At 42.0% G+C, this 22,582-nt stretch overlaps 3 protein-coding genes across 4 annotated transcripts; 2 read left to right on the top strand and 1 right to left on the bottom strand.

The window, feature by feature from the left end:
* The first annotated feature begins 4,239 nt into the window (after positions 1–4,239).
* nxnl1 (nucleoredoxin like 1) lies at positions 4,240–7,791 on the top strand. The gene is made up of 2 exons (XM_072657168.1): positions 4,240–4,577; positions 7,476–7,791. The coding sequence occupies exons 1-2, from the start codon at positions 4,252–4,254 to the stop codon at positions 7,789–7,791; spliced, it is 642 nt and encodes a 213-aa protein (XP_072513269.1). The 5' UTR covers positions 4,240–4,251.
* Positions 7,792–10,580: 2,789 nt separating this feature from the next.
* LOC140535712 (caspase b) lies at positions 10,581–14,507 on the top strand. 2 transcript variants are annotated; one of them, XM_072657166.1, is made up of 3 exons: positions 10,581–10,648; positions 13,265–13,541; positions 13,979–14,507. In XM_072657166.1, exons 2-3 carry the CDS (start codon positions 13,274–13,276, stop codon positions 14,152–14,154), a joined length of 444 nt encoding a protein of 147 aa, XP_072513267.1. In that variant the 5' UTR covers positions 10,581–10,648; positions 13,265–13,273; the 3' UTR covers positions 14,155–14,507. The 2 variants fall into 2 exon arrangements, with proteins under 2 accessions (XP_072513267.1, XP_072513266.1); XM_072657165.1 differs by lacking the exon at positions 10,581–10,648 and adding an exon at positions 10,658–10,822.
* A 157-nt stretch (positions 14,508–14,664) lies between these two features.
* LOC140535678 (uncharacterized) lies at positions 14,665–21,912 on the bottom strand. The gene is made up of 4 exons (XM_072657115.1): positions 21,810–21,912; positions 21,315–21,588; positions 19,905–20,253; positions 14,665–19,283 (listed from the first exon to the last, which is right to left on the bottom strand). The coding sequence occupies exons 2-4, from the start codon at positions 21,558–21,560 to the stop codon at positions 18,079–18,081; spliced, it is 1,800 nt and encodes a 599-aa protein (XP_072513216.1). The 5' UTR covers positions 21,561–21,588; positions 21,810–21,912; the 3' UTR covers positions 14,665–18,078.
* Positions 21,913–22,582: the final 670 nt, after the last annotated feature.

Here is a 22,582-nt window from a genome sequence, read left to right as displayed (position 1 = left end):
TTGGATCTCCTCCATGTACACCCACCTCATCACAGGGTGGAGTCATCTACACCCTAATATGATGATGGAGCTGTGAACAGGCACGCAGTCCCGAATGTAGACCCAGTGTAGAGTGGAAGCATGAGGTAGGTGTTTCTGATAAAGTGGCCAGTGAGTGGAAGCATTAGGTTGGTGTTTCTAATAAAGTGGCCAGTGAGTGGAAGCATTAGGTTGGTGTTTCTAATAAAGTGGCCAGTGAGTGGAAGCATTAGGTAGGTGTTTCTGATAAAGTGGCCAGTGAGTGGAAGTACAAGGTAGGTGTTTCTGATAAAGTGGCCAGAACAACATTGAGTTTTCTGGGTTTTGAAACTGTGATGTCGTGAGAAGAGGCCATACTTTAATACATAGTTTATTGTTTTTAATTTAGAGGAACACTCATGTTGACAGTCTGGTCAGGGCTGAATTATGGTCTCTGTTGACCATAAAGTCTGCTGTGAACAAAATTTAGCACAGGCTGAATAGAACTGACCATTTTTCATTTTGTTCTAGCTGGGTTAGAAATGTTCTGTGGTGTTTGGAAAGCTATCATATTGGTTCTGCATGAGGCGAAGCGAAGGTCTGAAGCTAAAATAAGGTCAGAATGTATTAATGTATTAAATGTATTTATTTACTAATTATGAATTATCATAAATCCACAGTTCATAATGACACTGCAGGATCTTCTCCATGGTGAAGTAGGAGAGGATCTGCACAGACGGAGGAACTGTCTTCAGTCTCGTCCTCGGGAAGACAAGTCTAGTCCCTGGGGCTGGAGACACGCTCGACCTCGACCCGTCACCGTAGCTCAGGGTGTCACTGCTGCCTCTTTATTGATTGTTTTACATTGTGGGGAGGAGGAGACACTGCAATGATTTCAAATTTACAGCCCGTAATTAGAGAGTGCAGACCCGAGCGCAGACCCGAGCGCAGACCCGAGCGCAGACCGTGCTTTTTTAGCTCTTGTATTTTCGGAGCAGATTGTAAAGCACATGTTAGACCCTTCAGACTCCATGTGTGATACACTTTTCATGTACTCACACTTTCCTGCTCCATGTTGTGGGTCATAAAGAGTGTAATCAGCGCCGTGTCTCTCATTACAGAGAACCCAGGTGATAATTAGGGAGCTAAATTAAACAGGCTGCGACTCCCGGGCTGAGCGCTTCAGGCCTGCAGGAGTTAATGAGCGCCCAAACATCCTTCATATAGAAATATGGATCTGCAGAAACCACTAACAAGCAACTATACTGTGTGTGTGTGTGTGTGTGTGTGTGTGGCAGAGAGACTGTCTTTAGCGTATGTAACGAAATAGCAACTTTCACACAAAGAGTATAAGATAAATACGAAGACTGGACACCGAGTTTGAGACCACTTTATCAGAAACCCTTCTATTGTAGAGCCATTCTGAGTCCAAGCCCAAGGTTGGTGTTTCTGATAAAGTGGCCAGTGAGTGGAAGCACAAGGTTGGTGTTTCTGATAAAGTGGCCAGTGAGTGGAAGCACAGTGTAAGTGTTTCTGATAAAGTGGCCAGTGAGTGAAATCACAAGGTAGGTGTTTCTAATAAAGTGGCCAGTGAGTGAAATCACAAGGTAGGTGTTTATAATAAAGTGGCCAGTGAGTGAAATCACAAGGTAGGTGTTTCTAATAAAGTGGCCATCAAGTTGAAGGACAAGGTAGGTGTTTCTATTAAAGAAGCCAGTTAGTGGAAGTACAATGTAAGTGTTTCTAATAAAGTGGCCAGCTAGTGACTGTGCTTTTATCGTTTATTGATCCTTTTCATCTCTCCACACCCTCGTGCCCCCCCTCTAACTCGCTCACTCTCTCACTATCCCTATATTGGATTAAGGCCCAGGTGTATTTTTGGCCGAGGAAGCTTAGAGGATCTTTGACAACACTCACCACAATCCCTCTCAAAGCTGAGAGAGAGAGAGAGAGAGAGAGAGAGAGAGAGAGAGAGAGAGAGAAGGGGGGAGAGAGAGAGAGAGAGAGAGGGGGGGGGGGGGGAGAGAGAGAGAGAGAGAGAGGGAGAGAGGGGGAGAGAGAGAGAGAGAGAGAGAGAGAGGGGGGGGGGGCATACGGTCAAAATGCTCACCTTCACCACATCTACTCGGCTTTAGCTCCTAAGGGGGGCTTAAAGCAAGGGGTCTAAATACAGCCCACCTTTACCCCAAATGTAGTTGGTGTCAGACATTTGCTTCTTTCATTCACACTGGAGATACGAGGCTAATGTAGCTAACAACAAGCAAAGCCTTATGAATCCTACAGTGGCCTACATAAGCACATACACTATATGGACAAAAGTATTGGGACAGTATTGTATTGGGAGTAACTGCCTCTACTGTCCAGAGAAGATAATGTGGCTCCTCTAGGTTCTGCAGGAGCATTGCTGCGAGGATTTGATTGCATTCAGCCACAAGAGCGTTAGTGAGGTCAGGATGTTGTATGATGATGATCACCACCCCACTCCACCTCATCATCCCCAACTCCCCAAACTCTTCCCATCCAAAAGTACTGGATGGAGCTCCACCACCATCATTCCAGAGAACACAGTTCTTCCACTGCTCCACAGCTCCTCAATGCTGGGGGGCTTTTTATAACACCCCTCTAGTCCACACCTAGTGTTATTAGGCAGCATGGTGCTGATAGGTTCATGATGTTGATCTGCTCCAGATGGTCCTATTCTATTGGCAGTACTTCTTCTCTACAGGGACTAGACAAGCTGTGTGTGTAGCTGAATGCATTCATTAGAAGGGGTGTCCACAAACATTTGGACATATAGCTAAAGAAGCAAATTTCAGACACCAAACCTGTCTTGGTTGATCTTCGGAAGCTGGTGTCCGTCCCCCCGCCCATGTCTCTGACTGTGCGAGACTCTCCCCCACCAGGAAATAGGATTAGGTGGACACCTTAGTGGTCAGAGAGTCGCGTCCAGGAGCGCAGAGTGCCGGCTCTTGTCCCTGGCTCTCACACACACCTACACACTGAGTGACACTCAACTCTGTCTGCTGCCTGGATTTACCCTCCTAATCTCCAACAACACGGGCGCTCAGAGGGAGAGGACGCCACGGCACGTCCAGCGTCACAGCTCGACACCAGCCAGGCCAGGAAACCCAGACTCCAGCCCTCATCTCTTCAGCTGTGAACACCGTCTGCCCTGAACCTCAGGTCCACTCGTGAGTGTCGGAGCTTCAACCCAAAAGGTGAGAGAGAGAGAGAGAGAGAGAGAGTGGTGGATGTAAGCGGTCAGGCTCTGGTTCCTGCCATGCTTCTCAGGGCCGGTGGGGAAGGCCTCCCTGTAGATTACTGTTCACAGCTTCTGTAGAACAGACCTGAACCAAGTGTACTGCTTAAGGTTCTGCAAACTGTGAGAGGCTTTATATAGTAGAACCTGATAGTTAACAGTGGATCATTCATAGTAGTTACTGAAGAGTTTACAGTAGATGCTGTATAACTCAGAGTGGATAAGGAATATTTCACAGTGGATAGTTCATGTGGGATAATGAAGAATTCATAGTGGATACTGAATATTTCATAGTGGATACTGAAGAATTCATAGTGGATAAAGAAGAATTCATTGAGGATACTGAAGAATTCATAGTGGATACTGAATAATTCATATTCAACATTGAATATTGAATAATTCATAGTGGATACTGAGTGTTTCATATTAGATATTGAATAATTCATAGTGGATACTGAGTGTTTCATATTAGATATTGAATAATTCATAGTAGATACTGAATAATTCATAGTGGATAATGCATATGTTATATTGGATACTGAATATTTCATATTCGATATTGAAGAATTCATAGTGGATACTGAATAATTTACAGTGAACCTGAATAGTTAACAGTGGATACAAATTCATAGTAGTTACTGAAGAGTTCTAGTAGATGCTGAATAATTTACAGTGGATACTGTATAACTCATAGTAGATATCAAATAATTCAGAGTAGGCATTGAATAATCCATAGTTGATAACTCATAGTGGATACTCAATAATTTACAGTGGATACTGAATAATTCATAGTAGATACTGAATAATTTACAGTGGATACTGAATAATTCATAGTAGATACTGAATAATTCATAGTGGACACTGAACAATTCAAATAAGACATTTGAATAATTTACTTTAGAACTGAAAAAGCAAAATACCACAGTAATTCACCCAGACAGTTTGCAAGAAGGTGGGAGGATAATATGTCCACTGTTCTCTTGGCAGAACCTGCCATGGTAGACCTGTTCTTGGGGAAAGTCCTGGTGAAGAACAACAAGGACAGGGATGAGCTGGACACAGAGCGTGAGATCATCCTGCGCCTCCAAAACCGGATCCTCATGCTGTTCTTCGCCTCAGGTGACTGCGAGAGGTGTCAGGACTTCGCCCCCACGCTCAAGGACTTCTTCAAAAAGCTGACCGATGAGTTCTATGTGGAGCGGTCAGCACAGCTGGTGCTGCTCTACATCTCGCTGGACAGCTCAGAGGACCAGCAGGAGAAGTTCCTGAAGGAGCTGCCCAAACGCTGCCTGTTCCTGCCCTACGAGGACACCTACAGGAAGTATGAGTATAATGATTTGACAAATCTACAGGGAAATACATGAACTATTTTCTTATAACTGGTTCCCTTTGTTCTAGAAGATCAAAGAAACAGTTTAGTGAAAAACCTCCAAATGTAGTTGATCAACTATAACATGCTTAAGTTATGCTCTGCAGAATTCCACACACTTCAATGAGTTGTTGTTTCAGATAGATTTGGATATCTTTGCTGGGTAGACTAAACCTTGTATCTCCAAAGCTTGGTTCATCACTTAAAATAAGGTATTTTATAAACTAAAATTAAAAGTTCAGATTGTTGCTCCTCCTGTAGAAGCAGTTTTGTGTAAAAATTTAAGTTTTTGTTTCTAGATATTATCCATAATCTTCTTTTGGCTGATTGACTATATTCTATAAGTTTGTTTTTTAATTGGTCATAAGAATTCATCCATTTTCTTTTAATTGATACATTTCACTTATAATCACTTATAATAATAAAATCACTTATAATAAATACTGAATAAATACTTATATACTAATATACTAATAAATATTTATATTAAATAAACTTATAATATAATAAGAGCCTAAATTAACTAACATTAACATTTCAGATTGTTGCTTCCCAGAAAATATACTTTATTATTATTATTATTATTATTATTATTATTATTATTGTTATTGTTGTTGTTTCTATTTATTTATTTATTTATTTATTATTATTATTATTATTATTATTATTATTATTATTATTATTATTATTATTATTATTATTATTTTTATTTTTTTTATTTTTTTTTGGCAGATTGTTTGGGAAGTATCAAAATTTAAGTTTTAGTTGCTAAATATTCTCCACAATTTTGTCTTGGCTGATTCTAAAATTTAATTTCAAATCTTTATCTAAAAAAGATTAATTGGTCATAAGAATTCATCCTTTTTTCTATGGAATTTGCCCATTTTTTATTGGTTGAAAGACCAAAATGAATTCATTCCAAAATGAATAAATGTAATTTGATCTTATATTAACTCACATTCAAACAAGTTCAGATTATTGCTCTGCTTATAGAAGCTGTTTTTTTTTTCAGATATAAGGTTTTAGTTTTTAGATATTCTCTATAATTGTGTCTTGGCTGATTGACTATATTTTAAAATGTAGTTATTTTTTAAAGGGTGCAAAGAATTAATCCAGAATTATATATATATATATATATATATATATATATATATATATATATATATATATATTTGGACGATTTTATATTGGTACAAAAAAACTGGAGCATTTTATGTTATTTGGCCAAAAATCTGGTGTTTTTTTATTGTATTGAATTGGTTAATTAATGTATTAATTTAACTTTTTTAAATGTACACTGAGATTTACTTTTCCTGTAAACGCTGCTTTTCAAGTGTCAATATCAATATATGTCAATATAAGTTCTGACAGTTTCTGATTCTGAGATATTCTCCATACTTCATCTTGGCTGATTGCCTACATTTGGAACAATGAGAAGACATGGAGGTCAGACTTTGCTGAACTTTATCTTTTCCCTGCTGGAGAGCTGGAGCCCAGTGCAGTCTCAGAGAAATCAGCAAACTGTCCAGAACCCCAGGCCTCAGCAGCAGAACGTGCCGTACGGTATAGAAGGTAGAAGGTGTTCAGCCCTGCTCCTGCAGATCTTCTGTTTGTTGTAGAGGGGTTTAATCTACCATCCCTGGCTGTGAAGCTTCTGAAAGCCTCGGTTATCTGATTTGGGTTTAGATTAGATTAGAGTTAGAGCTCAGCTCTGCAGGGTGGTAGACCTCCAGGGTAGGGTGTGAGTAATGAGGAATGAGCGTGGAGTGAGTGTGGTGTTAGGAGTCTTGCTAAAGGATTCTTATTGGTGTAGTGGTGTGATTGTCTGGACAGCTGGATCCACTGGAACCAGATCATCAGTGTTCTTCACTTCAGATTGCAGTGGTTTTAATGTTATGGCTGATTCGTATTTGTGGAATGATGAAATGATAAGATAAATCATAAAGCAGATCAAAAGAGTTCGCTAGAATGCTACATTCCAAAATACAATATAGTGACAAAAGTATTGGGACACCTGCTTAGCCATTGTTTCTTTTCAAATCAAGGCTGATCCTAGAGTTAGAGCTCAAGGCTCAAGCGTGGAGTGAATGTGGTGTTAGGAGCCTCTTATTGGTGTAGTGGTGTGTTTGTTCTGGATGGGGAATGAAATCCTAGTCTGCTATGGGAAGAACAGTGTTGTTATCCACTAGACTTGTCCATCATCGCCCTGCGGTCGGAATACAGTTTAAAGCTGTTGTAAGAAACTGCAGGATCATACTGTTAGCTCTAAATTATAGCATTTACGTTAAATTTCCTTAAAATAGCAGCTACAGGACAGTACCTGCTAAAAACAGTCATATCCTGTTCACCTGTTTAATCTGCGGTCACAACAAAACCGGAATTTCTGGACGAATGGACTAATAGAAATGCTTCAAAATGCATTGGAATGAACAGTTAAGTTGGTCTAAGCTGGTCATGCTTGTCAACCAGCTTGGTGATGATTGGTTGACCACCATGGTCAAGCTTAGTCATGCTGGTGGTCTCAGCTTCACTGGATGAAGACCCCAATGAAGAAAGTACATGGGGTCCTGTCCTCCAGCTTAAGCTGGTCAAGCTGGGTAGACTGGTTAACCAGTTTAGATGTTTAGCATAAGGTTCTGTTGATGTTTGAGACCACCAGCATGACCAAGCTTGACCATGGTGGTCAACCAATCATCACCAAGCTGGCTGGCAAGCATGACCAGCTTAGACCGTCAGAAACCATGCATTCCAATGCATGAAGCATTTCTATTGGTCCATTCGCCCTGAGGTCAGAGGTTGGGATGGTTGCTGGTGTGTATACGTTCATGAGCGTGATGGCCTCTTTCACAGGGAGCTGGGGGTGATGTTTGAGGTGGAAGACCTGCCCACGGTGGTGGTCCTGCGGCCAGACTGCTCTGTCCTCTCTCAGAACGCTGTGTCCGAAATCTGCATACTCGGGCCGGACTGCTTCCGCAACTGGCAGGAAGGGGCGGAGCTCATAGACAGGAACTTCATGATGAACGAAGAGTTCGACGACAGCAAAATGCGCAGCCTCACGGACCCCATCCGCCGGGTCAAATACAAAGTGGACGACAAGAAGAAGAAGAGGAGGGACGACGACGGAGATGACGATGAGAACGACGGAGGGGGCGGGCCTTGGGGGTGAGACTGAGATCTCCAGGACCACCGAAACCTCCCTCAACTCCCAAAGGCTGCCTGTCTTGGATTAGAACTGTTGATTGTTTGTCTGAAGTCCAGCCAGAAATGCTTCTGTTTCACATTAGCATTAGCGGTCAGATGCTAAGAGTTTCTGATAAAACCACACTGCTAACATGAGGCTATAGGGAGACGTAGCGCTATGGAAGCACATAAGGAGATTTGTTGTCCATCAGAGACAAAGCTCAGAGGAGGACGGGTGAACTAGCAAAAACTAGGAACCCATGCACAAATCAGCCATAACATTAAAACCACCTGCATAATATTGTGCCACCACTCGTCAAGGCTGGACTCCACACCACCTCTGAAGCTGCCCTGTGGTCCTGTAAGTTCCTTCCTTGGAGTTCCTTGGAGAACTTTTGGTAGGTGCTGCATACCAGGACTACCCTACAAGACCTGCTTGCTGATGTTCTGGAGATGTTCTGACCCAGTCATTGTATAGAACCTCACAGTTGGGTTCTTGTCAAAGTGTCTCAGATTCTTACGCTTGTCCATTTTTTACCTTCTACACTTTCATCACCTTCAAGAATTGACTGTTTTTCACTCGCTGCCAAATATGTAGCTCCACCCCCTGGACAGATGGAGCCACTGGAACCAGATCATCAGTGTTCTTCACTTCAGATGGCAGTGGTTTTAATGTTTTGGCTGATCTGTATTTGTGGAATGATTAAATGATAAGATATATCATAAAGCAGATCAAAAGAGTTCACTAGAATGCTACATTCCAAAATACACTATATGGACAAAAGTATTGGGACATCTGCTTAGTCATTGTTTCTTTTAAAATCAAGACCATTAAACAAGCTGATCCTGCTTCTGTTGGAGTAACTGTCTCCACCGTCCAGGGAGGAAGGCTTTCTACTAGATTTTGGAGCAGGAGCATTGCTGTGAGGATTTGATTGCGACAGGACTCCAACTCTTTTGCTTGTCCCATAAATGCTGGATGGAGCTCCACCACAATCCATCATTCCAGAGAACACAGTTCTTCCACCAATGCTGGGGGGCTTTATACCCCTCTAGCCCACGCCTGGCCTTAGGCAGCATGGTGCCAGTACTTCTCTACAGGGACTAGACAAGCTGTGGGTGCTTCTTAAAGTAGCTGAATGCATTCATGAAAAGGGGTGTCCACAAACTTTTGGACATATAATTTGTAGCATTTGTACTGTTATATAAATGACTAATGTTTACTGTGTGACTATTGTTGATATTATTATTATTATTATTATTATTATTATTTATGATTTTATGATTATTTATGAATGCATTTGCTTCACTGTTTGATTAAACATTGTGGTTTTTGGGTTCATGCCTTTCTCTTTTGAGCAGCCTGATACTGAAGCTGAAGGTCCAGCTCTGGATTTAGGCCCTGAACAGATCAGCCAGTGTCAGTGTTAGAGGTTTAAGAACGTGTTCTGTTGGAGAGGAGGTGGATTACCACCAGGGGTGCAGATTTGATCTGACAAGCAAGGGGAGGCTCAATGTCAGGATTAGGCCGATGGTCAGGATGGAGTAATTGGGCCATGAAAGAAAGCATGCCACGTAAAGCTGAATCCACTGCTATCTGAAGGCTTGTATGATAAACATCCCTGGAGGTCAGACATAAAAGTGAAGGACCAGCAGAATTTGTTAAATTATACACCGATATAATCAGCCATAACATTAAAAACCACCTGCCTAACATTGTGCAGGTCCTCCTCATGCAACCAAACTTCACAAGACCTCTGAAGGTGTCTGAGATATCTGGCACCAAGACTACCATCCTGGAGGAAGTCCTGGAGGTTCCTGCACAAGCATCAGAGATGCCACTGGTGGCACTTTTGGTAGGTTTTGACCACTGTGTACCAGATCAAATCCCATAAGACCTGCCTGATGATGTTTTGGAGATGTTCTGACCCAGTCATTGTCTAGAGACCTTGGGTGGCCATTGTTGATTGTCCTTCCTTGGAGAACTTCTGGTAGGTACTGACCACTGCATACCAGGAACACCCCACTAGATCTGCTTGCTGATGTTCTGGACATGTTCTGAACCAGTCATTATCTAGAGCATCACACTTTGGTTCGTCTCAAATCCCCCTTGTGCCACCACTCGTCAAGGCTGGACTCCACAAGACCTTGGCCGGCCATTGTTGATTGTCCTTTCATGGAGCACTTCTGGTAGGTACTGACCACTGCATACCGGGAACACCCTACAAGACCTGCTTGCTGATGTTCTGGAGATGTTCTGACCCAGTCATTGTCTAGAACCTCACAGTTGAATTCTCGCCTCAGTGTCTCAGATCCTTACGATTGTCCATTTTTCCTGATTCATCACCTTTAAGAACTGACGGTTGTAGATATACCCCTGGACAGATGGACCCACTGGAACCAGATCATCATCAGGGTTCTTCACACTTTCTTTATTATTTTTTATGGTTTTAATGTTATGACTAATATACATATATACATACACACATAAACGAGATGGACTAATGCTAGCATTGGCCACCAGGGGGCTTCAGAGGCACAGATACGTGTGAAGATCTGCTGTAATGTATAGAAAGGAGACTCACCAGTGTAAAGGACGAGAGATAAGCCAAATATGACGTCATGCGGATATTACTAATATTAAACTTAATTAGGCTTAATCAGGATTGATTGATTGAGTTTGATTGTATACAGCACTAAACTGTAGGTCTGTTACAGACAATGCAATGTACAGAAAGGAAGTGATGCGCCTGTAAAAGTGAAAGTAGCTGCAGAAGGAAGTTGAGGAAGTCCCAAAAGTCAGAGGAGTCGCGCTGTCTCAGGTCGGAGGTCTGAGGTCGGAGGTAAGCCAGAATTACAGGATCCAGACCTGTTCGTCCTAAATGAGCTGGACTGTGTTTGTGCTGGACTGTGAAGCTGTCTTCCGGATCAGCCAGGTCCAGCCCTGAGAGCTTCTTCTGGTTTGGTTCAGTGTATCAAACCTTCAGGAGGATACAAACGCTCCCCAGAGAAACCTGGTAACTAAAGTCTGGACTTAGAACCCATAGAGAACCCATAGAGGATACTTAGAGAACCCATAGAGTTCTCTAAGAAAATCCTGACTTGTGTAGAGGATAACTGTTGGATGGTTTAGCTTAGTCTACCAACGAAGTTTGACCAGCTGGACCTGTAGGACTGTAGAGGTAAGACAGCTATGACCAGCATGACCACACGGGTCATCTGTCTAAACCTTAGCTGGCTTAGATTAAGCCTTAGCTTAGCTAAACAGACTCTTAACTATCTGCCACTGTTAACTATCATTACTCTGACCATCACTGCCATGACTATATTAATATTCTACTACACCATGAGTATTATATTTTGATTATCAGATCAGAGCAGTTTAACACTGTAGATGTTTTTTAATCAATAATTTATCAATAATTTATTTAGCCGTTGGTTTGCTCACTGGGGGTCTTAGATCTTTCATGTCTTCTTACGTTATTTCTTTTTTTCTGTATTTTATTAATTACTAATTATGTAAAGCTGCTTTGTGATTACGACAACAGTTGTAAAAAGCTGTACAAATAAATTTGCCATGACTTGACTTTTAAGTAAGAAAAAGTAAGTGAACCCTTGGAATTAATAGCTGGTTGACCCCCCTTGGCAGCAATAACCTCAACCAGGCGCTTCCTGTAGCTGTGGATCACACCTGCTCATCGTTCAGGAGAAATTTTAGCCCCTTCTTCTAGGTAGAATTGCTTTAGCTCGGTCAGGTTCCTTGGACGACTCCTATAGGCATTCCTATAGGGTTGAGATCTGGGCTCAGACTTGGCTCCATTTTGTTTTTCATAAGCCGTTCTGTTGTGGACTTGCTCTGGTGTTTTGGGTCAGAGTTTCAGCTGATGTACCGACACTATCACGTTATTCTCACGTCATTTTCATTTCTAGTATAAAAAGTTTAAAAAAAAAATTCTTTCTTGATTTTAAACATTTCTTGAAATGTGTGTCGAGTGTAAATAAAGCTCTGGAAAAAATGAAAAGACCACTCTACATAATCAGTTTACCATTATGTAGACCATGGACAACATTTCCCCTAAATTCCAAATAAAAATCTTACTATTTAGAGCATTTATTTATTTATGTAATAGCAGAAATGACAACTGCTCAAAAACAGCTGCTCAAATAATGCAAAGAAATGATGATAAGAATTATAATGTAAAGAAGTTATTATTCAGATTTAAACACAGTACCAATATCTGAACTCTGAGAGAATTCAGAAATCACTATACTGAAATAATAACCTTCATGGCCAATCACAGCTCTCATGTCTTGGCCGGCTCTCCACTAGTCTTTCACATTGCTGTTGGGACTTTATGCTGTTTATAGTCTGCAGATTCTATAAATGTATATATATATACAGAACTACTTCAAGTAGAAAAGTAAAAGTAATGGAAGGAAAACAAAGGCCGAAAGCTTAGGCCGCACCACAGGGTCTCCATTTCTCTAAAAGCCATAATGAGGAGAATGATCTATTAAAATGTTGATGTTAAAAATGTTGGGCTGCACTAGGCTCCTGTTTCAGCTGCAGATCTGCCCATTGAAAATGAAGCATTTCAGTAATATCAGCTCTATTAAAGGAGCGTCTCTGTGCTCTACTGAGCATTAACATGAGCTTCACGGAGGAAAATATGAGGAGTCGTTGTCTAGAAGTTTTGTAAAGCTGCAGAAAGTCAGACTTCAGAGGCGTGTGATCAATAAGCTTTATTGGAATGTAAATGTGGGGCTCAGTCGGGACGTTTCACTGCAGCTCTCTTGAGTCTCTGCCACGGACACAGTCTTCATACTAGACTACAGACGTCTGCTGTGAGCTGCTGGAGAGTGACGGGACGTGTGCAGGTGTGATGGATCTCTTATAAACCAATAGGGAGTCAGAATGGTGTCTGTTTATACTGTATATACAGACTCTCACTTTCCGGATGGAGAGATTTATCTGGAGAGGGTTTTTTTATTGATGACGAGCCGGAATGAAAACAAAGGGAAATGAAATAGGAGAACGAGGCTGTTTTTAAAATGTGAGGAGAAAGTTCAGATAATTGGGGGAAAATGTGAGAAGTAGAAGTAAAAAGTCTGAAAAATAAAGAATTACTCCAGTAAAGTTTAGAGAACCAACATTTCCATATGTTTTAGCATATGTAGCATATGTTTTTATTAGTCTTCAGTGGGCCTACTGGTCTTGACCAACTTGACCAAGCTGGTGGTCAGACTCCTCACAGTGGTGGACTAGTTTTTTCAAGCTGCTCAACCAGCTTGGTCATGATGGTCATTCAGATTGACCAGACTAGCCATGCTAGTAGACCAGCTCAACCATCAAACTGAAATGAAAACATACATCATGTTGGGCAGAAGCAAAACAGGTCAACCAGTTGGATTGGCATCACATCAGTTGGGCATATATTCATCCCTGCTTTCTCCCACAGTGAGGCAAAATGACCACCATCTCAGAAGTGCTCCTATTCATCCTGGAGGACATGCGGGGGGAGGAATTTAAAAAATTTAAATGGTACTTGAAGGAAGGTGTGGTGAACAGCTTCAGTTCCATACCTGTGTGCAAGCTGGAGAAGGCCAACCGCGAGGACACTGTGGACCTGATGAAGGATCAGTACAAACAAGATGCTGGGAAAGTTGCTGAGGAGATTCTTAGGAAAATGCAACAGAACAGTCTCGCCGAGCAGCTGCAGAAGAAACTTTTACAAGGTAAAGCAACAGTGCAAAACACTACACACACACAGGAGTCAATATTCAGTTCTGGAAAAAAAATAAGAGACCATTTAACGGCATTAATTCCCAACAGCAATGTGAAAGACTAGTGGAGAGCCTGCCGAGACATGAGAGCTGTGATTGGCCGTTGAAGTTATTTCAGCATAGTGATTTCTGAATGCTCTTCAAGTTCAGATATTAGTGTTGAGTTTAAATCTGAATAATAACTTCTTTACATTATAATTATAATAATCATTTCTTTGCATTATTTGAGCAGCTGTTTTTGAACAGTTGTCATGAAATGAAACACAATGACCCAAAGGGTTCACATACACTGTAAATACTGGGGGTCTCCAATTTCATCGAAATCAATTTACACACTATATAAACCACATTTAGACTTCTAATAGTGTTTCTCTCTCTCTTTTGTGCAGTACAAAACCAGTCAGTTGTGGTAGACAGCACTGTCTCCACAACATCTCACGTTCCTGGGGCTCCTGGGGCTTCCGGAATCCAGCAGACTATCACTGCTGGAGAGAGCGGCAAGGTCTCAGCCCCTGTTATTTCCGGTGGGCATTTCTCTGGCCCAACAACCTTTACCTTTAATTAATTAAAATATTGGTTGTGGGATGCGGGAGGTAATCAGGCCTATATTACCAGAATCTAGAGACCAAACTTTATCAACTGCAATATTGAACATTGCTGTGAAAGTATTTTTATGGGAATTCCTTTTATATGTTTTTTATGGACTAAATGCTACTATTTACATCATCGTACTGTTTCCTCAAGATTTTATCATTAACACATATCCTTGTGAAAAGTGAACGATGTATAGTTATAGTAGCCTACATTGTAAAATATGGCATTACACAGCAGCTGGATAAGCTTTTTTTTAAAGGTTAGACTTCATAATGCACCATAAATAAATTTTTGCAGAAATTATATTTGTAATAAAAGGATCTCATGTGAAGTTGGGTCAGTGTCTTCATGTTTCTGGTTATGTTACATTTTGGAAAGTCTCTAAACTTTCCACTATCCATAAAAAAATAAATACAGAATGAACAATATTTATTAGAATTGAAAGTACATGATGGGTACTATGCTTAAATCCCAAACTTCATGTCGTTACCGTTTTATTTCACCACTTACTTTCTTTCACGAAGGACTTTGTGAGATATGGCCAAACTACGATACTTACACAAAAAACAGTGCAGTACTCTATACAATAAAGGTGGTACAGATGGTTCTTTGGATGAAGGCCTAGAAGAACCATTTGTGTAAGAGTGAAGAATCTTTAAGCTGGTAAAGAACCTTTACATCCACTTCTTAAACTGTTAATAGGTTCTACACACATGTTTCTCTTTATAGGGAACCAAAAATGGTTCTCATATGGCCCTGCTTAACCCATTAAACCCTAGGTTTACTATTCATTCAACAATCCTAATACAGAAACTATTGTATAACTATTTGGTAACAGCTTAATTTAGCATGTCTTGTGGAGTCCCACACGGTTCTATTTTAGGGCCTATGAAACTGATGTTAACTATGGCAGTAGTGTAGCTATGAAAGTACAGAAGTGTGGGCCACAGGGTCTGGAGTTAAAAGTGTAAAATGAGAAATACTACGAATACATTACATTCAGAATTTCACACAATTCACAGAATTTCACACACAGGCTTTAATACTGCATGGTGATATCTAAAGCACGTCAGTATTGGCATGTATTAGGTTCTCTTTGTGGTGGAACGTGATTGTTTGGTGTTCTTTAAGTACCAGCAATTCCACAGTGTGATCAAAAAAGTCTAGCAATAAATAAACTTACATTCCTACACCCAGTACTGAGAATGGCAGCATTGTGTATTAGGCAGGGTAATGGAAGTTGGATGTCCAATTGTGTGAGAGATGATTCAAAACCACACTTTTTTGCAGTGATTAAAGGATATCAGCCCATATTTGTAAGCAGGCACTGTGTACCGTCAGCCACCAGCAGGGGGCCTGGCTAGCACAGTAGGAAAGCTGGTGGAGCTGGAGCAAAGAACTCCAAGCCCCAGAAGCCCAAGCGGTAATCAATGCTGACCAGACCCACCTGTGTGGCACGGTATAAATACATCCAGCCAAACACAATTCCCCGGCACAGAGGGGTGCACATTAAAAGTAAGTCAATGGTGTGAACAGTAAAGAAAAGCTGAAGTTAAAAAGGAAGAGTTTAAGTTGTGAACAGTGAAGAAAAGCTGAAGTTAAAACTAGAGAGTTAAGTTGTGAACAGCTGAAAAGTTTGTTGTAATTAGTGGCGAAAAGGAAAACTAGAGAAAGAAAATATTAAGTTGGAAAAGGTTTAGATTGTCCTTTGTTTGAGTTCATGCCCTTTTTTCTTCATAGCTTTTAAACAGTTTTTATACTGCCACCTCTCCAAGCTGTGGTGGTGCAGTGGAAACGCACTGGGCTCCCATTTCCATTTTTCCATTTGTATCCTGGTGTGTCCAGGGAATCGAACCCCAGTTTGCCACATAGAGGGCAGTGTTTTTAACCACTACACAGATGTACTGAATTCAGCATAGCATTCTTACTCTGGGAAGTTACACTCCTGGTTCTCCATGCAATCAAACGAGGATCCTTTATGACATCGGTCAGTCTATATTGAGATATTCCTAAGTTCTCAGTTACAAGACTGAACCTTGTACTTAATGACCTGTTGGTGAATTGAAAATGATTGGATGCCTTGGGTTAGATTAAATTAAATTAAACCGATAGACTACCTTCAGTATCGTTCCATTTGTTTGGCTCAGCTCAGCAAATATAAATATGTTCTGCAAAGTAAAGAACTTAAGCAAGTCTAGCAGATGCTAGCAAATCCCAAAACTTATAAATGTATGTGACAATAATGTGAAAAATATGTTTTTAATGAACAGATTTGGTCTCATTTTCTATTGGTTTATTTAGAAGTGATGCCCAGTGGTCCAAAATCTCCAAGAGTGTAAAATCCTACACTCTTTTGTTTTGGAAGATTCGGTCTATGGTGGTTGGTGTGGCACAGATAACAGATAACACCACTACCTGCCACTGGGATTAGATTTGGGCCCTGGTCTGGGGGACTATGCTGCACTACACCAATGAGTCCTTGGGCAAGACTCCTAACACTACATTGGCCCACCTCTGTAACACGAGTAACCTGTGGATAAGAGTGTCAGCTAAATGCCGTAAATGTAATGTAAATGTCTTAGACCTTAAATCCTTGATTCAACTCTCTGAAAAATGAGTTGGATGTGATGTCTAGATGACTGGGCCTCCAAACCATCTTGTGGGGAGTCAGTACCTACCAAAAGTGGTTCAAGAAAGGAAAACCAGTGACCTGGCGACATTGATGAACCACGAAGGAGCTGGTCTGGCTCCACAAGGGATACCTAGATGATATTAGGCAGGTGATTATGATGCTATGGCTGACCGGTGTATGCGATCTGGTAATGGTGAGTGAAGTAGGTCACCGCACAACAGATGACACCACTACGTGCCAGTGAGCTGCCACAACATGGGGCATGGGGCAGTGGTGGCTCAGCGGTTAGAGCGCCGGGATATCGATAACAGGGTTGTGGGTTCGATTCCCGGGCTCGGCAAGCTGCCACTGTTGGGCCCTTGAGCAAGGCCCTTTACCCTCTCTGCTCCCCGGGCGCTGGAGTTGGCTGCCCACCGCTCTGGGTGTGTGTGTGTACTCACTGCCCCTAACACGTGTGTGTGTGTGTGTGTGTGTGTGTGTGTGTGTGTGTGTGTGTGTGTGTGTGAGTGTGTGTGTTCACTACCAGATGGGTTAAATGCGGAGGACACATTTCGCTGTACAGTGTACACTGTACAGTGACAAATACGTGCACCTTTACCTTCACCTTTACCTTTACATGTTGGAGACTGGGGTTCGATTCCCGGTCTGGGTGACTATGCTGCACTACACCAATAAGAGTCCTTGGGCAAGACTCCTAACACTACGTTGGCCCACTTCTGTAATACGAGTAACCTGTGGATAAGAGTGTCAGCTAAATGCCGTAAATGTCTTAGATCTTAAATCCTTGACTGCAATCTATATAAAAGGGGTGGATCCCCCAACTTAAATGGTAGAGTGAGCATCACATTGCCCTCTCTCTCTACTACAAGTTACTAAGTTACAAAGGGCTTCATCATTTGTGTAGAAGAATTGTGCAGGAAGAGCACAATTTTTAATGGGTTAAGAAGTGGATGTAAAGGTTCTTTACACTCAGATCTTTCTTACCAAATTGGATCTTCAAGGAACCAACGATGGTTCTCCTATGACATCACTCAAAGAACCTTTTGTAGCACCTTCATTTTTAAGAGTGTGGCACAAACGTTTTGGCCCATCATTGAAAATATCGTACTGATAAACAAGCTTGGGTCCCCCAACTTAAATGGTAGAGCGAGCGTCACATTGCCCACTCTCTCTCTCTACTACAAGTTACAGAGGCTTTGGGAACCATGGCCCAGCTTAGTAACCTAGCCATACGAGATACAGTAGAGGCCAGAATCTAGCACTTTACGTTATAGTCGTGTTCTTAGTCTCTGCATGAGTCCGCTTGTGCCGGCGAAGTGCAGACGACTTGGCGAACCCCTTTCCGCAGATGGAGCAAAGGCAGGGCTTCTCTCCAGTATGAACTCTGTAGTGGTTTTTTAGGTCGCTCAGTCTCGCAAACGGTTTGTCACACTGGGAGCACGGGAAGGGCTTCTCTCCGGTGTGGGTTCTCAGATGTGCTGTGAGGTACGTGGACCGACTGAACGTCTTGCCGCACTGGATGCACTTGTAAGGCTTCTCCTTCAGGTGCGTCCGCTGATGGTTTTTGAGGTTGGACGGGTGGGAGAACTTCTTCCCGCACAGAAGGCACTCGTAAGGCTTCTCTCCGGTGTGAGTCCGGTAGTGGGTTTTGAGGTCGCTGAGCCTCATGAACGTCTTGTTGCACTCTGAGCACTGGTAAGGCCTCTCTCCGGTATGAATTCTCTGGTGGTTGGTAAGGCTTGCCGAGTGAGTGAAGGTCTTCTTGCACTGGGAGCACCGGTAAGGCTTCTCTTTGGTATGCGTCCTTTGGTGGTTTTTGAGGATGGAGGAGTAGGAAAACTGCATCCCACAGACGGGGCACTTGTAGGGCTTTTCTCCAGTGTGCATCCGTTGATGGATTTTGAGGTTGTCCAGCCTCGTGCAGGTCTTGCCACACTGGGAGCACTGGTACGGCTTCTCTCCGGTGTGCATCCTCTCGTGGATCTTCAGTATCGACAGCTGCAAGAACTTCTTTCCACAGGTGGAGCACTGGTAAGGCTTCTCTCGGATATGAATCTTGCGGTGCTTTTTTAGATCTCTTGAGAGAGCGAACGTTTGATTGCACTGGGCACACTTGTGCAGCTTCTCCCCGGTGTGGACCTTCTGATGGATGGTAAGGCTTGCCGTGCATGTAAAGCTCCTGTCACACTGGGAACACTGGTAGGGCCGCCCTTGGATGTGGGTTCTGTAATGGGTTTTAAAGTCTTTTAGCTGTGCAAACATCTTACCACAATGAAAGCACTGGAAACGTCTGTCACTACTGGGTAACCTCACGCATCTTCTGAGATGAGGCGATTTTGAGAAGGCGATTCCGTACTGTGAGTGGAACTTCAGCCCACTGTAAAGTTTCATGTGGTGGTCCACCAGTTCTGAAGAAGAGAGATTACTCCCAAAATCAGAGGATAACTGGCTGGGCTCTCCTGTAGTTTCTGAAGAAAGACAGAAACAAGACCTGATAAGTGCAACATTTTAAAATCCAGTATGAAGTTCTAATAACATTAAAATTCAGTATGAATCTGTAATAACATTAATATCCAGTATGAAGCTCTAATAACATTTAATACCAGTATGAATTTATAATAGCATTAATATCCAGTATGAAGCTCTAATAACATTAATATCCAGTATGAATTTATAATAGCATTAATATCCAGTATGAAGCTCTAATAACATTAATATCCAGTATGAATTTATAGTAACATTAATATCCAGTATGAAGCTCTAATAACATTATTATCCAGTATGAACTTATAATAACATTAATATCCAGTATGAACTTATAATAACATTAATATCCAGTATGAAGCTCTAATAACATTAATATCCCGTATGAAGTTCTAATAGCATTAATATCCCGTATGAAGCTCTAATAACATTAATATCCCGTATGAAGCTCTAATAACATTAATATCCCAAATGAAGCTCTAATAGCATTAATATCCAGTATGACTTTCCCCACAGTATGAATTTCCCCACTGCGGAAATAATAAAGGACTATCTTATCTTTGTAATAACATTATTATCCAGTATGAATCTACACAAACACTCACTTGAGTCTGACTGTTCATCACTGGACTTGTGCTCCCCTGTTCTCCTGCTGTTCCTCAGCTTCACTGCACAGAGGTCTAATGGCGCTTGCTGTTCCTCTCCTCTGTATGCAGGGTAAGGTAATCCCACATGGCTTGGGTCAGTGTTACAGGCAGGAAAGGGACTGGGCATATCAGCTGGTTTCAGAGGTGCACACTGGTTTTCACTTTCATGGTTGTCCTGTGTTTCTGTGGCGGTCAGTCCAGACTGACCACCGGAGTTCAGACTGTGCTCCTCCTCCAGCTCCGGTACTGTGGGCTGGTCTCTGCTGCCTTCCGTCCCTGTTGCCCTCTGCAAGTCCTCAAACAGCACCTAAAAAAAAAAAACACTGCTGACCAGCTACCACCAACTGAGGAGATCCACATTATGTTGACAAAAGTATTGGGACACCTGCTCAAACATCTTTTTTTTTTTTTAATCAAGGGTATTAAAAAGTTGATTCTGCTTTTGTTGCAGTAACTGTCTCTACTGTCCAGAGAAGAAGACACATACATTTTGGAGGAGCATTGCTATGAGAATTTTATTGCATTCAGCAACAAGAGAGTTAGTGAGGTCAGGATGTTGGATGATCACCATCCCACCTCATCATCCCCAACTCCCCAACTCATCCCAAAAGTACTGGATGGAGCTCCACCACCATCATTCCAGAGAACACAGTTCTTCCACTGCTCCACAGCTCAATGCTGGGGGGCTTTACACCCCTCTAGCCCACGCCTGGCATTATTAGGCAGCATGGAGCCAATAGGGTCACAATGTTGATCTGCTCCAGAGTCCTAATCTATTGGTAGTACTTCTCTAAAGGGACTAGACAAGCCGAGTGTATGTGTGTGTGTACATTTGGGTTCACTAGAAGGGGTGTCCACAAATATTTGGACACACAGTGTATCACCAAACTAGTAACAGTGTGTGAATCTACCTCCACCATGTTTGGAGGCTGTACTTTTGTCTGGTTTGCTGTCACTGGAAGTCGTAGAACTGCTTCAAAACAGTGCTCTACTGCGCCACCAAGAGGGAGATTCAAATAACAAATCTAATCTAATGATCAGCAAGTGTCATCCAGTGCTAGAGTGCAGTTTGGCAAGCTCCAGGACCAAGATATCCAACTGAGATGGTGAGGTTTTCTTTAGGGACTACTTTCTGTAGCCGCACTACACCCTGCAGCATGTATCCCTCCACCATTTTAATGATCTGATTTTAAAAGCAGGTTCTAGAGCCGAGCTCTTCTCAGAACTCTGGTAGAACAGTGTCTCAGGCATCCGGCAGCGTGTTTTATTAGAAGCTTTTATTAGAGCTTCAGACGTCTGCTTCCCTTCACCTTAGCCATCTTAGACCACCCCCCCTCCCTTAAAGCACCATGATGCACTCTAACAGACCTCAGTGTTTAGCTGCTGCTCCTCCTCCTCCTCCCTCCACTTTAATTTGGCCTCCAGTGAAGCCACCAGCCTCCTCAGCTGCATGTTCTCACTCTGCAGGTCCTCCAGCATCCCAATGTCCATCATGGTGAGGTCAGTGCCCACCGCCCTGGTGCAGGTACCAGAGTCCGCAGAGCTCTCCTCCTGAGTGAGCTGGATGGTTATAGTGACCTCTCCATCTTCACAGCCACTGGTCTCCACAGACATCCTCAGAGCTTCACTCTCCTCCTGAGGCCTGCAGAAGCAAAGGGACTGAGCTGAGGAGGAGAAGGAGATGAAGGAAGAGGAGGAGGAGATGTAGGAGGAGATGGAAGAGGAGGAGGAGATGGAGTAGGATGAGATGAAGGAGGAGGAGGAGTAGGAGGAGATGAAGGAAGAGGAGGAGGAGATGAAAGAGGAGATGGAGGAGGAGGAGGAGATGCAAACAGAGCTGCAGCAGAGCAAGCCTGGACCCACCTCACCAGCACCTCCCTGTAATCCTCCACCTTCCCCCAGCTCTGCAAACACACAGGCTGAGGCCTTCTTTCTTCTCCAGCAGAAGCAGCGCAGACAGCCTGTCTGCTCCACTTCTTCTTCTAGAGGGAAATGACGGAGGTGGCGGAAGGTAAACGAGCAAAAGCGCCTCCCTCTGGCCAACAGTGGAGGTGTTATTACTGGCCATGGGTAAATACTGTCCAAGACTGTCCAAGATAATGAAGTATAAGCCAAATCAAGCAGTCAGTAAAATACAAGCAAAGAAAAAATAAATAAATAAATACATAAATAAATAAATAAATTAATAATAATAATAATAATAATAATAATATAAAAATGATTAAATATATATTGTAAAAATATCGTTATTGTTTATAATATATACAAAATTGCATGAATGATTTACCACTGATTCTTTCCCCCCATTTTTGTTCTTTAAAATAACTCAAGTTGGTTTTATGATGTTACAACATGCTTTAAAAAGACTAACCTAGATTGTTTGTTTATTTTTATTATAGTGGTTGGAAGTTATTTGTTATGAACATGAAGGACATGGATATAGCATTACTGGGCTTTCAGTAGTTTTTTAAAATTGTACTTGATTTATTATTATTATTATTATTATTATTATTATTATTATTATTATACAGGGACAGTGCAAATGTGATTACATAAAAATGCAAGCTAGATATTAGCCTAATTTATTGGCTCCTTGCAAAAATGCAGAAAAAAATGTTAGCAGGTGTACTATGTGT

This window comes from Salminus brasiliensis, chromosome 15 (assembly GCF_030463535.1).
Source record: "Salminus brasiliensis chromosome 15, fSalBra1.hap2, whole genome shotgun sequence".
Taxonomy (NCBI): Eukaryota; Metazoa; Chordata; class Actinopteri; order Characiformes; family Bryconidae; genus Salminus; species Salminus brasiliensis.
Note: the sequence above shows the minus strand (reverse complement) of the source record. Positions and strands in the feature narration are given on the sequence as shown.

Bases quoted from the DNA above. Each gene is read 5' to 3' on its own strand.
- LOC140535712 (XM_072657166.1), top strand. From the start codon at position 13,274: ATGACCACCATCTCAGAAGTGCTCCTATTCATCCTGGAGGACATGCGG. The intron at 13,542-13,978 runs GTAAAGCAACAG...TCTTTTGTGCAG, and splicing joins GCAGAAGAAACTTTTACAAG to TACAAAACCAGTCAGTTGTG.
- LOC140535678 (XM_072657115.1), bottom strand. From the start codon at position 21,560: ATGTCTGTGGAGACCAGTGGCTGTGAAGATGGAGAGGTCACTATAACC. The intron at 20,254-21,314 runs GTCTGTTAGAGT...TTTTTTTTTTAG, and splicing joins AGCAGCAGCTAAACACTGAG to GTGCTGTTTGAGGACTTGCA. The intron at 19,284-19,904 runs GTGAGTGTTTGT...GTCTTTCTTCAG, and splicing joins TGATGAACAGTCAGACTCAA to AAACTACAGGAGAGCCCAGC.
- nxnl1 (XM_072657168.1), top strand. From the start codon at position 4,252: ATGGTAGACCTGTTCTTGGGGAAAGTCCTGGTGAAGAACAACAAGGAC. The intron at 4,578-7,475 runs GTATGAGTATAA...CCTCTTTCACAG, and splicing joins TACGAGGACACCTACAGGAA to GGAGCTGGGGGTGATGTTTG.